Source organism: Lygodium microphyllum, unplaced genomic scaffold, assembly GCF_053477565.2.
Source record: "Lygodium microphyllum isolate KBCC unplaced genomic scaffold, Lygodium_microphyllum_v1.1.10 scaffold_69, whole genome shotgun sequence".
Classification (NCBI taxonomy): domain Eukaryota; kingdom Viridiplantae; phylum Streptophyta; class Polypodiopsida; order Schizaeales; family Lygodiaceae; genus Lygodium; species Lygodium microphyllum.
The window spans coordinates 209,062-234,619 of record NW_028229552.1 but is presented as its reverse complement, the minus strand read 5'-3'; the positions used below and the strand labels follow the sequence as shown (position 1 = coordinate 234,619).

The window sequence follows — 25,558 nt, the reverse complement described above, 5'->3', positions numbered from 1 at the left end:
TTAAATCATTGGATTCTCTTGATGCATTGGAGCAATCTTATTGATTAGAAGTTCAAATTTACATGGGAGCAAGCATATTGGACAAAGCTTTCTTGAAGCCGGCCTTATCATCTTCAATCTTGGTCCATGGAGGGTGGTTTATGCTGAATATTGATTAGTTGGATTCATCTACTACTCTTCACCAACATCAAATAGGTTGATGGGACCTAAAATGGCTCGGCACTGGCTATGGCACTAGTCGGACCTCATGCACACAATAGACAATCCCACCACATGACCTCGCAACCACGAGGATCTAAGACTCACTCTACACTAACTGTTAATGTCGATTTTGTATTTGTTTTAGATCATAGTCCAATGTTTACCATCCCTTCTCCTCGGAGGGAGACCCCATAACATATAGGCATAATATCTCATAGCACAAACATAGAGAAGCACCTCTCGGCTGACTGTCTCGGCTCCATTGTGACTCTCATACACCTCAGGGAATAGCCCAAAGATACAGTGCTCCAACATAAAATACACACGATACAAACTCCACTCTTTCATTTTGAACGTATTCCAAGAGATACTATGTGTCCTTACTAAACAATTTCCAAAAAACGATCGACTAGCCTACAAATTAGGTTATCTCATACACTCAAGTGTAGGTCATCATAATGGAAAAGAGGTGCTATGCATCGAACTCTTCATATTCCGATAGCATGGTTAATATGCACATGCAAAAGTGGATGATCCTAATGTGCTCAAACATAATTTTGAATCAGAAATGTGTCGTGCACAACCAGGCTTTCAAATGCTCCTTTACTAACTCGTTGCGGTGATGTAAGGATAGCACCAAGGCAACAAGCATGCTACTATCATCTTAATTAAAACACTACGAACCCTATATCATAATATGCATCAACAAAATCAGCAATAAACAATACCCAAATCGCATCATTCAAATACCCCATCCCCTATGTTTAGGTAGTGCTTCCGTTGCATAGGTGTAGGGATTCATTTTGTCATGTTTTGATGTATGAAAAGCAATAAATCACAAATTTTAACAAAACAAATAGGGAAAACTAAGGCTAAACTTCATGCTCCACCACTATCATACATTCACAAACACTCATTATATTTTTTCCTTATTTTTATGAAGTGTATTTCTATTTTTTTCGAAATTTTCTTATTTTTAGCATTTATTTGACAATAATCGCTATTATTTTTCTATTTTTCTTATACCAATCATTTAAGCCATTTTCCATTTTTCATTTTCCATTTTTTCACATAAGAATACATTTCACCCACCCGAAATAACAAAACCATAATTTTACCCTTTAAAATTACATTTTGGGTTTTGTGAGATTTAAATAGCGCATGTAAATCATTATGAAATCACAATTTTCTGCTAGACAACAATCAACCATGATGCAACTAGCACTCAATCAATTTTCCATCGCATAAGAACATCATTTCCATCATAAAATATCAAAATAACTTCATTTCCTTCATAAAAAATATTCATACCATGTTTCTACGAAACCCGATATGCATTAAATGACTGTGTGAATAGCAGACAGAGCCTCCATTACTCTCAATTCCATGCTACACATCAATCTTCAATCTATTAATCTCCATCATCCTTTGCTCCAATCTCCTTCCCGATTCTTCCTTCAAGATAATGCGCACGAATAGCCCATAGAGGGGAGAGAGAGGAGGAGAGAGAAAGACTAAATCAGGATCTCTTCATCTGGGCAGCCATTGGAGGAGCGTAGGATAGTGATTGGATGTGAAGGGAAGATGCAAATCACTGGTGCAGTCTGATTTGGGGGGTACAATGAGGTGAGGTATGGCTAATGGCCCCCCCCTCTCCATTCGTCGCTTGTTGTTGCCATAGCATTTTCATCTTCTTCATGCCCAAAAAAAAAGGGCCCCCTCCCCATTCGTCAAATTTTGGGGGGTCCCAAGGGGAGCCCCCAAGGGTCGTACCCTTCTACACCTCTTAAGTCTTTTTAGACTTGGCCTTTTCTTGGTCCTCCACTTCAGGCACCACCATTCTCGTGTGCGGCATCGAATTTTGAATCTGTAAATTTTTTCTCAACCATCTTGAGGTCCTGCATTGCCTTGCACTTCTCAAGTTCCAATCCAGCATATGGAAAAATCATGAAAATTCCCAAACTGCCAGTTGGTGTATCTTTAAAGCAATTTAGGAACTTGACTCTGACTTGCCACTTAAAATAGAACTAACTACAACTGCCACCTTCGACGAAGTCTATTTTTCCCTTGAAATTCAGATTTTTTGGCTAGTTTTAAGCATATTTTCCAAGCAAAATCCACTGCTCAAAGGTAATTCTATTGCTTTTCGATTGAATCTCTATTTTCATTCAATTGTTGAGCCAGTCCTATTGTTGATAAAGAGGGATTGAGTGTGATAGATCCTCTTAATCCCCATTGAAGGGCATGTAAAATTTAGCCTAGGATTGATTATGATTGCTTGATGAATTTTCTTTCCTTCTTCATGTTTAAATGTTGATGCAAATTTGATTCTATAAATGCTACTCACTGCCTACTTGGATTTTGTTGGATAATTGAACATTGATGTTATGGGACTAAAATAATGATGAAAAAGGTAAGTGAAAATATTGTAAAAGCAATGAGTCATTGCAAAAGGGCAATTTCCTATCCATAGCCTTTTCAATCCAGTCATTTCCCAATAGCCACTTGCACTTCATTAAAGAATTTAAAGGATTTTTCAATCAATGCATAGCATCCTTGTTTGATTAGCCATTAGAATGCACTTGCCATATTGATTTCTATGAGGAATAGTAGATGTGAGGCAATTCAAAAAGACAAAAGATAGGTGACATTCCCTTCTTGATTATGATCCTGAAGGGGTGCACAATTGTAATATTTCCGCATGAAATATTAAGTCGACCCTAAACCCTGCATACCCCGCGCAATAAGGCACCCCAAAGTAATCTCCCACATCATAAAATTTTGGTAGTTAAGTGCTTACCCCGTGTGCGCGTTAATAAATCCCAACCACGTTGTGCAAATAAGGCCGAGGCTTGAAGACCGCAAGGCCACATGAGAACACCCTTTACGGAAAAGGAAAAAGGATAATGGTTAAAAATTTTGCAATTTTTTTATTTAATAACCCCCTCCCCTCAACTGATGCATGGCGGGGAGAGGGAGTATGGAAGAAACCTTGTGCTAAGTGGAGAGCATGGGGGAGAGAGGAGGCATGCAAGCCAACCACGTGGGAGGCTATCTCCCCCCCTCTCTAACTATATAAACCTCCCCCCCCCTGAAGCTTGGGGGAGAGGAGAGAAGGAAGACAGTTGCTAAGGTTGTTGTGAAGGACGCCGCCTTGCCAGGGATGTAATATATATTTATTTATTTTTTTCCCCATTGCAACGGCGCGTCGTGCTGGAAGGGGATAGAGGAGCCAGCAAGCTCCTCGCTGGAGCTTGCTTGGTTCCATGGGCATGCAGGGCGACACGCCATGAGGGAGGAATTCCCTCCCTCCCCCTATAAAACCTTCACCATGAGGGTGGGGGGAGAGTAGGCCGTGAGAGAAGAGGACGAAGCCATCGCCTTGTTCGTGTTGCTGTCGAGGGAGGAGGAAGGACAGATGTCGAATGCTGCACTGCCGCCCTGCAATCTGTAGAAGGAGGGAGGGATAGCCACTTCGTCACTGCCTGCAGACTTTCACCCCCCTGTGGATGCCGTCGGAAGTTCCTCCCCACGTGGCTCCTGACCGACCCCCATAGAAGCTTCAAGAAGCTTCTTGAAGCTTCTAAGGGGGGGGCTCCTCTAAGCCCCCCTTCCTATATCTTTATTAATCCTTTTAACCCCCCCCCCCCTCCCGGTTTTATCCCCTTAGTATCCTTTCACCCCCCTCATATCCCTTTTATCCTTTCAACCCCCTCTTTCCCCCCCCCTCCCCCCATATTCTTTTTTTAACACACACCCCTAAGCCCTTTTTTAATCCCCCTGTGTCCCCTTTTTCCTTATACACCCTTTTCCTTCCCCGTGCTATAAGCCTTCACCCTTCACCTTTCCCCTTCACCCCGGGTTAAAATCCCTAAAAGCCTTTACTACTCCGTGTCCCAAAACCTCTCCAAAAATCCCTCTTCCTATACCTTTTACCCCCAAGCCCAAAGATTTCCCAAGGCCTTCATATGTTTTTTGAAACCACACTCACACACACCATTTTCACCGCGTATGAATCCCTATAGGGCCTTTTTCTTTTAGGCTTTATAAACCTTTCCCTCTCCGAAGAAGCTAAGACCTTAAAGGTCTTGTTAACCCTTTCTCGTGGTCAATCCCTTAATGATTCCTTGACTCGAAAGAGAGAAGAGGAATATTGAAGCGACGGTGAATTCCGAAAAGGATTGTAAATCTACTTCCACGTTTGAAGGATTACAACTGCGATGCCGCCTAAGAAAGTCCAAGGAGTAGCTGCGAGAGGGTCATCTCCCGGTATCCATGTGGATATCTCACCTCAAAACCAGGTTTTTCCTTCTTGGTTTTATATCAGTTTTAATTTAATCATGCAAGATGAATTGTTAGGGATAAGATATTTTTTGTCCTAGTTATTTACGATGAAGGAATTTAGTCTTGTTGAACATGCAAAATGGATAAAGTACAAACATAGTTTTCCTTCAAATAGCCTTATGCACTGAAACGAATTATGAGCAAGATTATTTACCCACTAAAGTAGTTAAATTTTGAAGGAATAAAAACTGCATCTTGCACCATTAACCCCTATTCTTTTTTTTTTACAAGGAATCATCATAGAAGGTGAAATTCATGAAAGGTTTCTTACGTTGCTCAAACTCTAGGAAGTTATCATTGCTAACTGCATATCTTAGCAAGGAAAAGATTGTTTATTTGGCATGAGTTTTGTTCGCAAGGAAAAAGGAAGTTTAATTGAATTTACCTAACCTCAAAGCAATAAAGTTTAGGACTGAAAAATCAATTGTCACATAGATAACAAATCGTGCGAGGTGATCTCAATATTACCTTCTAAAAGTTGACCAAATTAATATAAACTTAGAAATACCTATGCTGCGAAATATGCATTGGAAACGATTTAAATCCAAGAAACGTTTATACCTTAAATACTTGTCCACCTTCCCTAATTGTAGGGTCAATAAATCGTAACGTAAAAGAACTAGGGTTTGTCCCTGAGGTTCTTAAAGAAAATAATAAAAGGAGACCCTAGGTCTGACAAATGTCAGCTTAAAGAAACTGAAACAAATTGTTTCATCACATATTACGATGCACGACTTGCGCAGCAAGTAGAAGTCATATGGTCTTGTGATTGATTCACAAGAAGAAAGGTTAAATACCCTCAACAAGGATGGCGGATCCTTACGCAAGTTATCTTGAAAAAGGATGTATTCTTTGATATCCTTCTAAGTAAGGAAGGTTAAAAACCGGAAACTAAAAGTATCCAATGAACTTTAGGGTTGACCAAGTTGGGTTAATAGGGTACGCCCTAACCCAAAATATAAGGGATCTTGCCAAGTCGGAAGACACCCTGGAACGAGTGCTGATGCATTTGAAAGGAAAGAATCATTCCTTAGGAGTTTGTCAACAACAAGATTGGTTAAAGGAAATGTTTGTGCTTGCTAGAGATTTTAGAGCACTGTTTGATTTATGAATTACAAATTAAAGGCCTGAAGGGAGAGGCAGCTTCCGTTACCCCCGACTGCCTGCCTGACCCTAACCAAAGGGGTTGTTGACTGTGCTGGGGACGTGGACTGAACCCGCCGCGAGAGGTCTCTCCGTTGAGCTCTACTTGGAGCAGGAGGACGCTTGGGTGCCAGGGCGGCTCTGGCCGTAAATCCCTTGCCTTCCGGGTCCTACACAAGAAGCTAACGTGACTCGGATTGGATCTCGAGGCCCGCATACTAGTCTACGAGCGGAAGCTTGGAATAGTGATCCTGTAGATTACTGGATAGCCTTCGGGTGGATTATGGACAAGTCTACGGGCAGAACTCCTTGTATTTCAAAGATAAATATGATGATATGTTAATAAAGAACTTGTTTGATATTTTTTTTCTATGTCACGTGATAAGATTACGTGAAGGAGCCTCTGCTTAACGGTTTAATTAATGAGGCTGATTGTTACATGTCGAACTAACGTGTTAGATAATTACCTAATTAAAACAAACCGAGGAAAGTGGGGAGGATGGGCCATGGGTCCGTCCTATAGTTAGGTGGTCCCGGTTGGCGGGGAAATTTTCTCAAATCTCGAAGAACAGCGTGATGATCGTCAAGGGACACGAATAACGAAAGCATTGACCTAGAGTTATGTCTTAACCGATTTACGTTGTTTTAGGGGAATGGAATGGGACTATGCCTTATGGCAGAGAGGTTGAGCTCTGCCTCCCTCTCGTTTCCCATTCTCCTTGAACCAAGTGCAGCGTGAATCTGCTTCGGACCTGGCGTTTCTGCGTAAAGTAGTTCACTTGGGTCGGATGCTAGTTTGCTGTTAGGAAAAGACCAATCAGGAAAATCCTAATTTCAGTCGATCCTAAGTGGGAACGGCCAAGAATACTTCCGCTACATGGCAGACGTGGAAAGTCCTAGATCGCAAATCCCGTAAGATTCCATGGGAGTTTCGGGTGGAGCTTTCTAGACATCCTTTCCGATGGACTGCTAAGACGTGCCCTGGACCATACTAGTGGACACATTACAAGGGAGCTGCCATCGACGCATGCTGCCGCTGCACTGACCCACTGCCACCTCATCTCCATCACCATCACCTTCATAACTGTCATCCTCACCTCCTTCGTCGTCATCTCCCCCCTTCCAAATCATTTCCTCCTCTCACATCATCTTTGTACCTCAGAAGCTTAGAAGCTTCTAAATAGAAGCTTCTAACAAGGCTTCCATAAGCCTTGTACACACGGCTTTCCCCGGGTGTTTCATAAATCATGTCTTGTAAAGGATATTCCTGCGCAAGAGGGGAGTAGGAAGCTTTGAGGCTGATTTACCAAAGCCTGGAGGGGGTTCATAGATCGGATAAAGGCAAGGATGAGTTTGCGGAGTCAAGAGTCTACGTCATCGATGGCCCCCAAACAAAAGACGCAAGGTGCACACGCGGGAGCCTTCAACCCAAGTTTACATGTGGACATCACTGCGAGTCCTCAAGCCCAGGTTCTAATTGTGTTTCTTGCATAAAAGGAATGCATTTAAGCATGATGGTTTTTAGAAAAATTTAAATGCATTCGATTTACAATGTTTAGTCCATGTCGATTAATTAAAGTTGCACGCACTCCCGTCAATAAGGGTAGTTGCAAATCTTCTTGAATGATAATGCATAAATTAGAAGAGGATATCGTCCTAAGAAGGATAGAGCTTGTCGCATGTTGCACTTATGATTTAAATCCATGACGTGATTCGTATAAAGGTTAATCTTAGACGCCATTGAATGTTGTCCAAGAATTGCATGGCATGAAAAGGAAACCATGAACTTGCCTGTTGCATGTGAGGATGCTTGCATTTTAAGTCAGATTAAGTGCCATAGAATGGTTTGAGTCAACATTAGTCTTATGACATTCGTCATGCATGAACTTCTTTTATCGAAGTTGTTTTAGGAAAAGATGCATTTCATGTTAAAGCCTGAATTCAATTGCATTAAACGAAAGGTTTATATGCATAGTTCTTAATGTAAATCTATGTAGGTTTTATGCGAGTTATCCCCCAATTTGTCAATCATTATGATTTTAGCAAGGAAAAAAAATGGTCATTGCAAACCCTATAGTTGCGTAGAAGGAAAAGTCTATGATTCGCATACTTACACAGAATGTTGTATCTTGAATTTATTTATTTGCATCTCTTAGGAAAATTATTTGCATCTCTTCTAAGAAAAGATCATTCTCATCGCAAGATAATTAGATCATTTTAGGTAAATCGCTTGTAATGGCATAACCCTCAAGGGATTCGTAAACACATAACTAGTTGGTATGACGAACACTTCAAAGTACTAGGTAGTATGTTAAAAATTATGCCTAGTATCGCACTTGGGATACCAAGTCAAGACTTCCAATCCCAAAGATTCTACCCACATTCATAAAATGTTAGGGTTAACTGAACGCTTATGTAAGAACGATCTAGGGTATTTACCCTAAGGATCAATTAGCCAAAGACTAGACCTCCGTGTGGATTGAGAAACCTTAGGGCCAAACATTGTCTGCCTAGTAAGGTTAGGGTTGGATTGGGTCAAGAAGACATCCCAAACCCTACATCTTGACCAAGTGTATTTCTTGACCAAGGAATGTCATTTGATGGGAGAAATGATCCCGCAAGTCAGATGCAACTCCTATGCAACAAGTTGCAATGTCACATAGCTTTGTGTTTCAATCACAAGATAGATTTGCCACTCCATGGAATAAGGTTGGCACGTTCTAGTGCAAGTATAATTTGCAAGAGGATGGGTAGACGTCTTGCTACATCACCCTTCTTTGGACCGGTTTGCCAAGTTAGGGAAGTTATGTATTGCCTAGCAAGCAATGGACCAATTAAGTTGGGACGATGAGGTTGCCCAGGGTTTATTGTCTTAATTTGAGGGACCTAAGGTGTTGGTTAAATTGGGTTAACAGGGTATAAACCCTAACCCAAGGATAAAAGGATAAACAAACAACAAAAACCTTGGGGATATTGCCAAGTCGCAATAGATCCCGGATCGAATGCTAGATGCATTCGGAGAGAAGGATTCACACCTTAGCAATTGGCCAAACAAACAACCATTGGATTGATTGTGTTTGCATAGTTAGGAGCACTATTTGTATTGCTTTTGCTCAAGGAACTAAAGATGGAAAAATAATTAATGCTTCAGGTTGAAGGCTTGGAGGGAGAAGTAGCATCAGTTACCCTCGACTGTCTGCCTGACCCTATCCAAGGGGGTTGTTAGCCGCGCCGAGTACGTGGACAAAACCCATTGCGAGAGGTCTCTCCATGGGTGCTACTTGGAGCAGGAGGATGCTTGGGTGCTAGGGGGGTTTGGCCGTAAATCCCTTGCCTCCGGGTCCTGCACAAGAGGCTGATGTGACTCGGGATTGGATCTCGAGACCCGTATACTAGTCTACGGGCGGAAACTTGGATTAGTAATCCCTGAGGATTGCTGGATTGCCTTCAGGTGGATTATGGATTGCCTTCGGACAGATTATGGATTAGCCTTCGGACTCGATTATGGAATAGCCTTCGGGTTGGATTATATGATGTATTCCAAAGACTAATAAATAAGATCAATTATTGAAAAGGAACTTGTTTGACTTTGCTTTTCTATGTCAGTGTTTAAGTTACGTGAAGGAACCGGTGATAAATTGGCTAATTAAGGAGTGCTATTATTTAGCAAGCTCTTCATTTGGAGCTTTTTAAGTGCTTCTTGAAGCTTTTTGGTCATCACTTGGATTTTTTTTTGTTATTTTATGGAGCTTTTTGTTTGATTATGTTATCGCTTTGAATTTAATTATTATGCAATTGCAAAGTAATCGCAAAGTATTGAATGCTTTGATCTCTAACAAAAAATAGGTATACAACTACTTCTAAAGCATGAAGTTTTAGCATAATTTTATAAGTTTATGAAGTAATCCCAATTTAAGTGAGATCCAAAGTCCATAGAGTCATACATAATTACCGAGCATCATCAAGCCCCATGGCATGCACTACCAATACAAGGCATCATTTTAAAAATAATGCAACTACAAATCATGTGAAATCATCATCGTCACTAGGATGAATAGATGGTGGTCCGCATGCCACATCAACCAAGCACTGGTTGTAGAGGCTAAAATCACCCTCAAGGCACATGCAAAAACGATGCATCTCTGTGCATGCTCTACCAAGGCCGCCACAACCTGAAAAAATATCTAGCACATAGTCGAGATCCTCTGTGAACGTAGCAAGGAGCCACCTACAAAAGAAACCATTTAGTAACATCCATAACAAAAGCATGACATATCTTAATGCAAAGTATAAACCTATCTGAGAGTGTATAACACACCTATAAAAAACTAGTGATCTTTCTGCACCCCCTCGAACCTCTACACCATCCACATAAGTGTGCTCAAATGATGTGCCTTGGAGGTCTGTCTCGAAGAGGAAGCTACGAGAGGCAAGAAACCTGTATGGGCTAACCCTCTCGCTAGCCTCTCTATCATATGAAGGGACATGCATCCCTCGATAAAACAAGCCAATAGTATTCAACACACTTACCTCCTCTCGAGTATCAGGGTGTCTATATCCACCCTCACACATGAGAGTCCATGTGCGATGGAGCTTCAATCCAATGGCATGAGCTCCTCTAAGCACTTTTCCAAAGTGTTGTGCAAGTCCCAAAGTCACCAAGAACCCCTCATCTGCCAAGAATCTATGGGCTAGGTCCATGACACCTTTGACAAGTGCACTAGAAAATGTATTCCATTCGGGAATCCCTTTCAAATGTAAAGATGTATAAGACCATGCAATATCACATGAGTTTATAAACTAAACTAATGCAAGCACATATACCTTCTGCCTCAAGGCCAACAACAAGCAAAGATGTAGGAAAATCTGCAAACAACAACTTAGCAACCTCATATGATGGGACACCATTACACTGGTAAGAGTTGATGGTATTTCCCTCCATGAAGTGCTTAATGCTAAAATTGAAAACACAATAACAAAGCATAAGTAACCATTACAATAGATGTGTATATAGAGAATGGTGATAAAATATACCCATCCAATGCAAAATCGTCGATCGATGTCACGTCTACCAACAAAGCATCTACGATAGTTTGGTATTGAAATCCTATCATCAAAATAAAGTTTACTTACAAATGTTGATGTTGGCTAAATGTTAAGACTCAGAATGTAAAGCTAGAAATATACATACCTGTCTTGCGTATAGCGGGACGTCTACAAGACTCTTGTATAGGCTCTGATGACTGAGTCATGAACGACATAGCCCGAGAAGGTGTAGTATGTTGCAAAGATCCCTCAAAGTGACCCTTACTTTTTTCATTTTCTTTCCAAATGCTATGCATGTCAAAACCATCTTTTTTGCCTAAAGTTGTAAAGAAAAATAGGAAGGAAAGCAAATTATTTAGTGTTTAATGTTTAGATTTTATATTATCTTCAAAAAAATATAAAAATGTACTTTTAACATGACTCCAATAATCCAAAAAATGATACTTGATTCACCTTCTAATTCTTCATCCAATGAAACAACTTTCTCTTTGTGTTTAGACCTTCGCTTTGTTGTACCAACCTCATTTAATTCACTTTTATTACCTACGCAATATAAAGACAACAAAATAATACTTTAATAAATTGACTCGTCAAATGAAAATCCTAAACTCTATCATTCATGCAAATTGGCTTACCCTTGCTATACTTCAACGCATCATCTATCGTGGTGATATTCTTTCGTTTTCCCATGGACTTTTGCTTCATTGTAGTATCAACAGTTGCACCACCAATGGCACCTAAGTAGTGTGAAGTCAACACAATATAATATCATATTCATGCAAATTAGAAACAAGGCTACTTGGATCAAACTAAAAATTTGCATTCCATCCAATATACCCTTTGCCATGCTACCACCACAAGTCGCCTTTATCCCCACAACATGAGGGACCATGTCTATTGTATTGGACATTTCTAATTTGCAAAAACAACAAAGTTAAGAAAACACAAAAGTCTAAAAATTTATGATAAGTTTCATGTTAAATAAATACATTTTTAGAAAGTACAATTTCCTTCATCCTCTTCTTTGTGCGTAGAAATTACTCTATTTTGTTCCAGAAATCCTGCATATAAGGCAAGTATTACTAAAACAAATAGCTAAGAGCAAGAGTTACCACATATTTACTATGTTTGGCTCTCAAAGTACTTACTCTCTCTTAATTCAATCTCTTGTCGTGGAATGTCATCCAATGGATAGTCTATCCACCATGGACAAATACGCATTTCCCATTCTGACAAACCCCTCTCAAGCAGTGCTTTTGAGAACATACAATTTTCACATCCCAAGTCCATCCACTCCTCCACCAGAGGAGGGAGGCTTTCTAGCACTCCACTTTCCTGTAGACTACGCAACCATCTTTTCCAAAAATATAAGAACAAACAACAAAAGCACTCTTAAGTTAGAATACATTTGTACATATGGTATTTAGAAAATATGGTTTCTTTATACTAGAAATACCTGTATACCACCCTCTTGCTTGATTGTGTGAGCTCTGGAACCTTCTCAGAGTCTCCAACATTCTTCATTTCACCAAAAATATTTGCAAATGCCTTTAAAATATGTAAACGTCTTTGGCCTTTAAAAAAAACATCAAAGCCTCCTGGAATCTCAGTGCCATCAACTTGTAAGCTCCTGATCAATAAGGAGCATTCTCCAATCATATGAAACCAGTACACCTCTTGCTTCATGTAGCTACGAAATCTCCTTACATCCGCAAAGTGTGACATAGTGGAGTCCTTTGCCTTCGTGACAGCCATGAGAAGTAAAATCTCCCTTTTTCTAATATATTGGTTATTGAACAAAACATAACTTCAATATTGTTGAACCAAATTATGTTCAATTCCAAAAAATAAGAGAACATTAGTCCATGAGGAAAACATACCTCTCCGCAGCAATATTAGCACTACAAATGGCATACAATTTGTCCTTGGTAATAGCCATCATGTTCCTTTCATCCCAATTCAATGCAAACAAAACAGAAAAGAAATCCTCTCCATGCGCAGGATTAGCTATTCCAAGGTACTTGTATCCTTTGTCCCTCAATTTATCTTGCTCTTTGTTTATGAATTGTTTTCTTTTTGCCTCATAATTTGCCTCTGGCAATGCAAGCTCCTTGAGGCGGGCCTCCTCTTTGAGTATGGCAGAGTTATAGTCATCCTAAATAGAAAAATCAATACACTATTCTTAGTTATGGTTAAATTCAAGATACCATAATTTGTTATGCTGAAAACTAAAATACTATACCAAACTTTTTACCTTCCACACCAAAAGCGATATTAGCAAACATGGGTTCTTGTACCATGGATCATTGCCATGGTTACTTTTTCCTTCAATTTCATACTCTATTTCAGCCCACCGTCTTTGAGAAGGGCTCATCCTTTCCAAAATGCTTTGTTTATCAGCGATGCCAAACTTTTGGAACATGAAAATTTCATGGCCTAGGTTGGGTTTGACATGTGCTCTTGTTACACTACAACATTGAAAATTGTCTTTAAATTTTAAGATTCACACATAAATAAAACCTATTCACATTCACATAACTAATAAATGAAACCTATTGGCATTCACACGTAAATGAAATCTATTGGAATAAATAAAATATCTTGACATTCACACAAAAATTATCTTTATATTTTGAGATTCACACATAAATAAAAACTATTGGCAATATTCACACACAATTGATGATCTATTAACCCATTTGAAAAAGTTAATAGTGATAAGTATACTTACGCATTTGATGTATCCAATGCTAACAATAGTTCTCCTTCTTTCTTCTTCTCCACTTGAATGAATTGACATAGAACTCTAACATGTCGCGAAATATCTTCATTATAAACTACATACATCAAATAATAAAATAAATAATTAGTCAAAGAAGGAAGTATCATCACAATAAACAAGAGAAAGCAAGACAATGCATAGTTACCTTCCTTTATCCTCTTCATCCATGTCTTCAACCTATGATTACCGTCCCATACCAAAAACTTGCGCCCTCTTAAATCAGCCCACTCATCAGTCAATTCATCTTCAAACCTTTGGTTAACTTCTCTCCAAAGAGGGCCCCACTCTTCCAAATTTTGGGGAGATACATCCATTAGCTCACCAGTGGGCCTTCTCAAAGAAACCAAAAATTTCCCCATTGTTTCCATATACGAAGCATTATCGAAAGATGAAATCAACCATGTAGCAGAACTAGATGCAAGCCTTATAGCCTCATAGGGCACAAGTCTACACAAAGGGATAGGAGGAGGAGAAGTAGACCTCGTTACAAAAAATGAGGCCAACACATCTGACATAAGCCCAAACTTGACATTCTCTCCAATGTGTCTATCATGCTCACTGACCTCTTTCTTTTCTTCATTAGCAACATCCTCATTCACCTCTTCATTTTCCTCATGTACAGTTTGCAAATCTAAAGACCTCCCCTGTGTTGTTTCACCACACTCCGTGGTGGTAGTGTGGGTTCTCATAGGATCAGCATGAATGTCATTGCTTGCTTCATCCATGCTATCCTCAAGCGCTTCATCATCAATGAAAGGACATTTTTTCCTTGGTTTTCCACCCTTGTTATTTGGAGATTCAGAGAATGCACGGGAGGATGCTTCTTGATCGATACTTACTAGTCTATTGCATAGACCGGATCTTAACCTTGTAATTGGAGTATCTACAAAAATAATTTGAAAATAGAATATAACATTTATATGAAACTTTAAAAGAGTTGCTTAACCATTAAGAATAGAATATGTAAATTTAAAAGAGTGATTGAATGACTTACTTGGATGGCCCCTTTTGCTTTGACCTCTCCTACCACCACCACGCCGACCTCTAGCCATGCTCAGAAGCACTAAAACAAACCACAAATCATTTTAAAAATGAAGACGACTCAACTGAATCACATGTTCTATTAATTAATCTCCACCAAAATATGACCATTTGACGCAGACAACACACTTTAACATCATTTGTTATTTGGTTTTAATAAATGTATTAAATTTTCTTAACCATTTGAACCTCCCGACCACATTTTCACCCCCGCACCCCCAAAGGGAGGATACTCCCAATCCCTTGTTCCTGTCTGCGTTGACGCAGACAATGCTGAGTGTTTGACAATTCCCAATCCAAAAAAATCAAATCATGTCACACTTATTTCTTTAGGATGATTTGCGTATGATTTAAAAATGGTTTAATTTTTCATGCCTTGGACTCGCACGGTTTACACCCACTCTATATGGAGGGGGGGTGTAGGGGGGGCATCAGCCCCCCCTACTAGTGTCGCCGGGGGGTTCCAAGGGGGGCCGGCGACAGCCATGAGGCCCCCCTTGGCGGGGGTTCGGGGGCAGCGCCCCCGAAGCCAAAAATTGTAGGTAACTTGGCTATAGAAGAGGTTTAAGGGGCGGTTTAGGGAGGAGCAGTGGTTTAAGGATGAGGGGCTGAGAGGGGAGTGGTTTGGGGAGCAGGGACTGAGAGGGGAGTGGTTTAAGGAGGAGGGGCTGAGAGGGGGGCGGCTGTGCACTACCCGCCCCATTTCATAAGGTACCCCGCCCCCCCACCAGGTCGTCTGCGTTGACGCAGACAGTGGGCGGGTACTGAGGGTTCCCCCTCCTCGCCTTTTTCCTCTCCTCCTCCTCCCTCCAAAGGGGGCTGCGCCCAACCCCCGAGAGTTGTCTGCGTTGACGCAGACAGCCCCGGGTGTCCCAAAGGTCTCCTCCTCTCCCACTTTTTCAGTTTACCATCTCCTTCTCTACCTCCCCTTTCCTTCTCTCCCCTCCCATTGTTGTCCTCTCATTGTCTACCTACTCTTCCATTTCTTTCAGCCATGGAGGAAAAATGAAACTTGAAATATAGATTTTCTGCCATAAAGATGGAGTGTGGAGCTTACCCGGTGAGTTTGATGGAGAATGTTGATCTTGTTTGAGCTTGTTGCAAGGGCTGCTCTCCTTCTTGCTTCTTCTTTATGCCTTCCAACTTGCAGTGGGAGAGAAGAAGAGGGAAACGAAAGAGAAAAGGAAGAAGAAGAAAAAGAAGAAGAAGAAGAAGAAGAAAAAGAAGAAGAAGAAGAAGAAGAAGAAGAAGAAGAAGAAGAAGGACAAATAAGAAGATATGTTTAAACCGTTACATACAACTTTCAATGACAAGCGACGCGTGCACATTGAACATCCATCATGAGAGAATGTTTCTCTCGAACACCAAAAAATTATTTACTAAAAAATGTAAATGCTGACGGCGCCTGACATCTGACAAAATAAAACGTGCTTATAAAAATATGTGCTACAACACGACATGATTTTCGAAAAGACATGATTTATTTTCGAAAAGACATGTTTTTTTAAAAAAAAATTTAACTAAATCTTGTGATTTTTCAATATGTAGACTTTTTTTAATGATTTGGTTCATTAATGGACTGATTCGCAACTTCAACCGTCACTAAGAACTTGCCCATGGAGTAAGAGCTCATTTAATCCATATTTGGTGGGGGTAACGGACTATTATTTCTACGTTCAAAGAAATTGATAAACAATAGGCATGCTATTAGATATAATATTTCGCCTTCATAGCTCCATTGTTTGTTGAGTTTCAAACCGGCTTTTGTGAGAGACGATGGCAGAAGTTACTCTTCAATGGTCAATCGGCTCCGAATCACTGGAACGTGTTGTGCCCCTGAGGGATGGAAAGATTCTTGTGAGCTCTTATTTTCTTCAATCACTTCTACCCCCTGACCGTAAGCTGGTAGGTTTGTATGCTATTTTCCAACTTGATGCTAACAGTGAAGAGATCGCGGTTCATGGCCAACCGGATATCAATGGTGCGGAGCAATTTTTGCTCGATTCTTCTCTTTCATGTCAATATAAAATAGTACATTGTGATACCACTTTCACCATGGACCAAGATGAAGGACTACACACTGTAGAAAATAGCAAACAAGCTCATTCACTTTCAGGACCTGTTGTAGACATTACATCCGATTCCTTCGCAGAGACGTCATCTCAAACTTCTTTGCCACTTATAACAAATGCTTTTTGTGCACCCGTCTCAACTCCGACTATTGACTTAGAGTTGGATGATGGACTTGATAGTCCTCATTCATTTCCACAAATAAAGAAAGAGATTTTACCTTGGATTGCTAATAGCCCCAGAGGAAAGAAGTTGAAGGCTTTATTGCAGCTGAGTGAAGGCCCTTTTTTTGTTAGTGAGATTCCAAGAGAGTACAATGGTTCTATTGCTTTCGTTCTTCTGCCGACATATGGCACATCTTCAAACATGGATGGGATGCAGCAACAATATGATGGTCATGTCTGGACAAGACCCCATCCAACTAATATCTTCCCTGATGCTACTTCGAGAATTAGCCATTGCCTCGGAGACTTACAATGTCATCGAGTCAATTGTCCTTACTATGAGAGCAACAATCAACATAATAAAATGTATTTTCATGGTTACCTCAATAGCACAGTGAGCAAGGGGCTACTTGCAAGTGAAGAAAAACATTCAATCACGTGTCACTATTGTAGTAAAGTTGTCACTTGTTATGCAACTTGTGATTGCAAAGTTTATTACATTTTTCCAAAGGATACAAGCATGGAGAGATTGATGCTTCATGTAGGCACTCACACACACAATGTGCAACCAGGGACTTCAATGGCTGCAATTAAAAAAATTAGATCTCTAGTTCACTCAGTTTTGCAAGTGAATCGACACTGTGGTGCTAGGAAGATTCAAATGATTGTAGCAAAACAAATTATCACTGAATCTTTGACAACTAATGGTTCAATGGTGGAGGGAGAACAAGAGCTTACAAACTTTTTGGAGGAGTTGATGCCATTGGTTCAAAATCAGAGGTTAGTTTCGGTTATTCAAGTCTGCAAACTATGGTTTGTAGCATTGTTATTAGTTTAACAAACTTTCGTTTGTTGAGGTTGCAGGTTCAATAGTATCGTGACATGCCAGAAAAAAAAAGAAACATGTGTTGTTGGAGATGGCTTTGATAACATTTTGGAGTTGAAAAAAAGATGCATGTTTCCTTTTTTTCATGGCAGTAGATTTCCAGGGCAAGGAGGGGTGGGTGAAAAAAGTTACATTTTCAAGATGTCTACTAAAGGACCCGGCTCTGGAGTGGAATTGGTTAATCGAATGAGACGCTTAGGAAATGGAGACCTTTGCAAGTCTTGGGTTCACTTTGACTTTACACACAGAATAGATGACTGGGCAACAATGTCTTGTTCTGTGTACGATCCATAGTTTGTTCGGGAACCTTACTTGTTATCAATTTTCGTTGACATATTCTAGTTGCTAATCACTGTATTTCTTATTGCAGCTTGAAGGGGATCATGGTGATTGCTATTTGTGATACAAAGGAAGAGGATACAGAAACACAAATTCTTTTTTGGAGATGCCTTAATAATGTGATGCTCGAGTGTGGACATCCTCCTGCAGACTTTGCAGGTTTCATGGCGGATGAAGCCGGTGCAAATTGGATGGCAATCCGCACTGTTTTCAATGCGGGACCTGACAATGTTTTGGAAGGAAGAGAGCGATCGTGTTTGTTTCACTGGGAACAAAGCTTACAGAAGCACACAACGAAATACGTGCCTTCAAACCTTCGAAAGCATCACTTGAATTTATGTGAGAGGTGGCGCCTTTCAAAATCCATTGAAGAGGGCAAGAGGAATGCCACAGCTATACAAAATTGGTGGCAGCAAGTAGGACTGCCTCGAGATAGTACCGTACCATTGAAGAGATGGATCAAATGGTGGGAGAATAGGATAGACCATTGGGGTAGTACTACACATGTAAATGTTTTTTTTTGTTTCTATTTGTTACATACACATGTACTAATATCATTGGGGTGGGAATACCCAAGTATGAGAACAAAATAGACATGTAAGAGGAATTGCTGAGTTTTTTATTGGGTTGCAGGCTTCCTTGAGTCCTTGGGAGAGGGCCTGTATTCCCAACACAAATCTTTCTGAGAGCGTGCATGCAAGTTGGTTAGCAGGGGAGGATGGAAAGAAGAAAATTGGTTTGTATGATGCATGCGTCACTGACTTGATCAACTCATATATTCAATGTTCAAGGCAATTGGCCTTCACAACTGGAAGATACTCTGGAAGTGGTCCCGACATGGATGCTCTTATTAATAGGGTGGTTGCAAGAAATACCCCTTCACCTGCATTCATAGCTCGAACAGTTCAAGGAGCAGTTCTTGGCACCCCCATGTACGGAGAGCCTTTCATTTCTGGAAACAAAGAAACAGTTCAAAGGAAAAGAAGAACTCTAGATGGTTGTAGCTCTCATAAACCTGGCTATGTAATGGAGTCAAGGGATAGAAAACAAAAAGGACGACCACACAAGATAAATTTTCAAAATAGAAATGACCAACCTACAGAAGTAGGCTTGGACCATGAGGTGCATGCAGTGCCAATTGAAATGGATCTCCCAACTAATATTGTCTCAGAGGAGGAAATGCATAGAAGTTTGTGGGCCATTCGGAGAATGCCTGTTCATTGCAAACGAAAATGTTTTGGTATTATAAATAGAAAGAAGTGCTGCAACGTGATAGAAAGTAGATCACCTGGGTTACTATGCCCTTCATTTTGGTCAGAGAGGGAATTTCAAGGTAATTCTATTGCACAATGGTTCTGGTTTTGCAGTCATGATGTGGAGCATACATGGGATGTTGATAAACAAGTTAAGCATGTGCCCTTGCGACCAAGGATTTGGTCTATTGACAAGGGCACCAATGCTTCTGCAGATGAGATTTCAATTCTTATAAAAGGAGGTTTTGTATTCAAGCATGATGGCATTCCACCTACCCCCAAAAATACTACGACCCATGGGACAGAACCACTTACCTCTTCAAGTGGCAAACGAAGAAAAAAATGGAGACATGGTATTTCTAAGGATGCAGAAAGAAAAATTGCATTGGCTGAGGCATTGGATGTAGTTTTCATGGAAGAGAAAGTAGTGGTGGCAAATGAGAAAGTCATATTTTATGTTATGTCAGAGCATTTGTATGAGGTGCATGTCAATCCCGAGCCCTTCTGCACGTGTCCTGACTTTCAAAAGAGAGAGTTGGAAAGTAAACCCTTCCTGGCCTGCAAGCACATGTATTATGTCTACATTCGTGTGCTTGGGATGGACAAAAATCAACATATGATGATGCATCAACCTTCCCTTAAGCAAACTGATTTAAATTTTATGCTTGCCCTTCCGCGACGCATAAAATGCAAATCAAAGACTTGAGAGTTTTATGTTGGCTATTGTTCAATGAGATGGGGACCATGCAGTACTGAATGAAAGATTTAAAGGGCATATGAAGAAGTGGAGGTGGACGTTCATTTTGGATACATGATGTGAAGGGACCACACATTTGGTATTTTTCTTTTTGAGCATAATGAAAACTCTAGTAAAAGTAGACATTATTAATCATGGAGCAGTTATCCATTTGTGGACATGATTGGACGAGGATCTAAAAGTGGAATTATTGATCATGCTTTTTTGATTCATTGAGGGGGCCATCTATTTATAGATTAGGGATCTCTTTATAAACTATGCTTATTTAGTATGCAAAGTAATTTCATTTTTCCTGATTTGATGCTCCAACTTCATTTTTGTTGAGCCAATTTTTTTTCAAGGTAATCTAGATCTTGCTCCTCTTCTCCTATTATGAAAAGTATGCAAGTTTATTGTTTGCCTTTTGCTATGATGAATACATCCATAAAGCTTGGTATTCACTGAGGGGGGTACATATTTGTAGGTGATGGATCTCATTATAAATCATGCTTATTTTGTGTGCAAAGAAATTTCATTTTTCTTAATTTTAATGCTCCAAGTTCATTTTTGCTAGTTGTGACAATTTTTTTCTCAAGATAATCTCGATTTTGTTTCATAAAGCTTGTTGATCACTTCGTTTTAATTCCCCTCAGAGGATTGTCTATTTATATGTGAAATATCTCTTTATAAATCATTCTTGTTTTGTGTGCAAAGCATTTTCATTTTTCCTGGTATTGATGTTCCAAGTTCGTTTTTGTTGATTGTGATACTTTTTTCTTAAGGTAATCTTGTCCTTTACTCCTATTATGGAAAGCATGGTTACATAGAATCTAATCATGTATCATCTACTCTAGTCACATTTCTAATATATATTATGGTTGCTTCTCCTTCCCATGTTACACCTTCTCAATTGTTTGCTTCCCCTTATCACGTTATCAAGGTGTTTTTTATCTAACCCATGTTCTAATTTCTAATTTTCATTTGTTAATTGGGTATTTTTTATCTAAACCATGTTTCATCTAACCTTTGATTGGCAAGTCTGCTATTGATATAAACCATGGCCAAGTTTGATGTTGAACCAAACCATGATATGGTTGCTTCCCGTCCTTATGCAACAACTCTACTCTTTGCTTCTCTTTTGCATATTGCTCTTCCTTCCACTTTCCATACTCAATTCTACTAATTTTTATTTTTAGCACAAGGTTTCCTTTAAATTCTACATGAGTCAAATCATGCCTAAACCTACACAGGAGGAGCTAGACATGAGAAAGACCTTCAGAACCGCAAATGGTAAACTAGATTCGTTGTCAAAAGCTACAAACTATGATGAGAAGTGGTCAATAAATGATGCAACATTTGCCATTGGAAAGGTTGAACAAATACTTGGCCAAATTTTTCAACAAGAGGATGAAAATGATATATCCCTTGTAGATATGTTAGAGTTAAAGCTCCCTACAACCATTGCATATATGAGAAGCTTTGGAGTGATTAGTTAAAAAGACGAGGAAGATATTGACATTTGTTGCTATCAAGTCCACATATCGATACTATATAATAGTTATATATAAGTGGCTTTCATAATTTACCTAAATAGTTGCAAGAGAAATAATTATATTTTTCTATATTTTCTTTTTGTGTTTTGTTTAGATTGACTCATAATTTTAGAGATTAGTCTGATTGATAAGGGTACTTTTTGAGATGTGTGGTAGAAACCCAATTTTGTTCATTTTTCTCTCTTCGGTATATTTTGAGAGTTTGAAAAAAATGGTCCCTTGAATACCTTGCTTAATACAAATTTTCAATATGGGTAACAAGATTATCCCTCATAAAGTTACAAATTTTGTGAAAAAACTCCAAGTTTTGGCAAATACATTGAAAAACTCCAAGTTTTGGAAAATTTTGTGAAAAAACTTCAAATTGGGGACTTGCTTTTTTAAATCCCCCCTAATTAAGGAAGCTGTTTTTCCATGTCAAACTAAATGTGGTAGGTAATTAGACAACTAAAGCAACCCCGAGGAAAGTGCGGTGGATGTGGCCATGGGTCCGTCCTATAGAAGGGTGGTCCCGGTTGGCCGAGAACTTTTCTCGAAGGAAATTGACAGCAAGGAACAATGACTTAGAATCTAGGATATTAGAGTTCTGATTTATGCTGTTTTAGGGGAACGGAATGGGACTATGCCTTACGGGCAGAGAGGTCATCCCTCTCGTTTCCCATTCTCCTTGAACCAAGTGCAGCATGAATCCGCTTGGACCTTGAAGTTTTTGTATAAAGTAGTTCACCTGGGATTCGACGCTAGCTATTGCTCTAGGAATTTGACCACTAGTAAAACCGTGATTCAAGTCGGTCCTAAGTAGAAGAGACTCAAATGCTTCGACTTCGTGGCAGACTCGGGAAGACCTAGATTGCAAACCCCGTGACATTCCATGGGAGTGCTGGGCAGCGGTTTTTAGACTCTCTTCCTGATGGGCTGCTAAGACGTGTCCTGCAAGTGAACAGGTGGACACGTTACAACAATCTGGCTTGAGGAGGAACTTTACATACCCCTCAAGTCTTGAAGCCCATGCAAATTTTAAATTTAGGTGTAGGTACATTCCCCATTGTTAGATCTTGGCAATAGTACAATAGTGATTAGTCCTATTCAAGGCATCAGAACTGGTTAAAGATTCTATTGGAACAAGATTGGAAGAGGTGCAGGGCATCTCCTATTCTTAGGATACCTATAGGTGGCGGTCACAGTTTTACAGGTCTTACAACAAGTACCTACCAATCTATAGGTTATCCTTGAGCCCTATAGATGCTCCATAACCCTCTTTAGGTTAGTACAAAGGTTTACAAGGGTTTCTTCCACTCAGGATACTCCCACAGGTTCATCAAACATGGTACTTATAAGTGGTGGACAAGGTGGAGGATACTTCTATTTCAGAATTGAAGATTCAAATATAAAAAATTCTATCCTGATCCAAACTAAGAACTTGGTAGCTGTATTCAAAGAGGGAATCCTAAGATTTGATTTGAACAAAAAATATTATTGATCTGATATTGAAATATCAAGTTATTGCCAATTTACTGACATTAGGTACAATGAGACATCACCCAGATTGTAGGAAGACACTATTTGTCATTGTTCCACCCCAAGTATCCAACCCAAGTTCATATATTTTGAAATATAGTATATGACCATATAATAATGTTTCCATAGAGCTATTAAGCATTGGGATTGGTTTTATACTCCAAGATAAACGGATGATCTATTGACAAGTTGTCTACTATTATAGCACTATCTCCTAATGGCCAAGAATAAGAGGAAAGACCCCAATATTGAAGCATTGAATGATGGTGTTAGAAACTTTCAAGATGATCAAATTTACATTAATGAATCCATCATTTTGAACAAATAGATGAATATTTAAGCATTGGGATTGCTTGCAACACACACCAAGAAAGGGATGACACACATGAAGTGCATGTAGTAAATGATTACCTTTTACTTTCAAAAGAGTTGGGACATGTGAAGGCCTTTCTAAGGATTTGAAGACTTTGAATGAAGGCTTGATACATGTGAATCAAGGTTTGTTGCAAGGGATAGCACAAGTAAACAAGGATATCTCCTAATCTGCAACAAAGCATCAAATCTTTATTCCAAGAACTCATCTCAGCCATAAAGGAAAATGGAAGCAAGCCACAAAGGGAATCTCAGCTTACTGAAGATCCAGTGCAACCCATTTTGTTGGTAATCCTTCCCATCTAAACAAAGAAAGTTCTTAGCCAATTGTTATGCATACTTTTGAAAGCAAAGAACCATCTAGAGTGAGGGGTAACCATCATTCTTCACAAATCCATGGCATTCATACCACAAGGACTCTGTTTAGTAGCCCAAAAGATAGTCATAGACATGAAGGGAAACTAGAAAGCAATCGATGGGATGATGATTATCATGGATGTGACCCCTTTTATAAGTCTTTTTAGCATCAGCCCTCAAATGTATAAAAACAAAATGCAGTCAACAGTCAAGTTAATGAAGGGGAAGATATGATGAGAGAAGATCAGCCTATGATATCTCAAACAAAGAGCATGTTTCTAACAGTCAACCCTCATCTCATGGTTTTTGGCCATCTAATTTTAGGAAAAACTCTTGGAATAAAGATTCATGGAAGAAACATACTTATGGGCAGCCATCTTACAATGAAAGGAGTATAAGAAAAAGATCAATATCACTAATTTCAAAGGGGATAATGATTCACCTTCAAAATGGGAGGAGTGGCCTTAATAAGCTTGAATTGTACTTCGGGCTTTATCCTAGAAGTAAAAAAGCCTTATTTCATGGCTCTTCATCTTGAAGATTATGCCCATAATTGGTGGCAATACATGCACAAGATTGGGAAATACTTTCTCACTTGAGAGGAGTTCAAGCAAGCAATGATTGATTTTTTAATTTCTCATTTGGAAAAGGAAAGACTTCAAAGAAGATGGTATGCATGTGTCCAAAGAGGAATGCTTATTAGAGACTACTCCAAAATTTACTTGAATATTTCCATTTATGTTGAAGGCATTTCAAATTTTGCTATAAGTAGAATAAATATATTTTTGCTCTTGACCCACCGGTCCTATCATTGAATGTAATAGCTCAACAACCAAAAACTTTATATGAGGCCATAGAATTGGCTAAAAGATATTCCTTGAAGTACAAGAGAGATGTAAGAAATTTCCAACAAAGGAGTTTGGGCAATAAAATTTTCAACCAACCTACAAAATATGGGCAAGTTTTCAGTCAATCAAGAAACTCTTTAAAGCAAGAAAACATGGGTTGTAATAGTCAAAATAGTTATAATAAGAAAGTGCTAAATTTTTCCACTATTTATACCTCTAAACAGGGTAGAGATGATACACAAAAATAGGGGCAAATTTTCACAAATGTGATTGTGACATGATGCAACTTTTCAAGAGCTGAAAATGTTCCTAAATTGTCCCAAAACAATTCTAACATCAACTTTTTTCCTCACAACAAGCTTGGAGAAATGCATGCCAAATGATTATGTTTCAAATGTGGAGAGAAGTGGTGACAAGATCATAAGGTGAAGTGCAAAGCCAAGAATTCAAAAATCAATATGGTGATCACTCAAGATGTGGAAGTTGAAGAAGTAGAGAATCAAGAGGGTAATTTATGGAGAATTTACTACATGATACTTATCCAATGGTTGAAGAAAGTCATGAAGAAGAGGATATCACTAACGAGGGATTTGATGATCCCATGGATGGGTTTCTATTTGATCCAAGTGGCACTCATGATTCTCATACTACCTTATGTACTATTTCACATGATGCATGGATCATATGAAAAGAGAAAAGTACACTTAGACTCAAAGGTATCATTAATGGCAAGGTTGCACATATTTTAGTGGATACAATCAATACTCATAGCTTCATCAACACCAATCTTTGAAGGGGCTAAAATTGCTATCCATTGGCATGGATTCCTCCTTGCGGATACAAGTTTCCAATGGTGCATATGAGTCTAGTAAAGAAGTGTGTCCATGTACTTCAATTGAGCTATC

The 25,558-nt window shown here is 39.3% G+C and overlaps 1 protein-coding gene across 1 annotated transcript; it reads right to left on the bottom strand.

Moving 5' to 3' along the window:
- Positions 1 to 2,146: 2,146 nt before the first annotated feature.
- Positions 2,147 to 12,489, bottom strand: LOC148008725 (uncharacterized). The gene is made up of 6 exons (XM_087674025.1): positions 12,442 to 12,489; positions 11,883 to 12,069; positions 11,370 to 11,471; positions 11,255 to 11,277; positions 10,535 to 10,582; positions 2,147 to 2,179 (listed from the first exon to the last, which is right to left on the bottom strand). Exons 1-6 carry the CDS (start codon positions 12,487 to 12,489, stop codon positions 2,147 to 2,149), a joined length of 441 nt encoding a protein of 146 aa, XP_087530151.1.
- Between the last annotated feature and the right edge of the window lie 13,069 nt (positions 12,490 to 25,558).

Coding starts and splice junctions, on each gene's coding strand:
- LOC148008725 (XM_087674025.1), bottom strand. CDS start 12,489: ATGGCTGTCACGAAGGCAAAGGACTCCACTATGTCACACTTTGCGGAT. Junction 12,070..12,441: donor CTATGTCACACTTTGCGGAT/GTAAGGAGATTT, acceptor CGTAGTCTACAG/GAAAGTGGAGTGCTAGAAAG. Junction 11,472..11,882: donor AGAGATTGAATTAAGAGAGA/GTAAGTACTTTG, acceptor CACACTACTTAG/GTGCCATTGGTGGTGCAACT.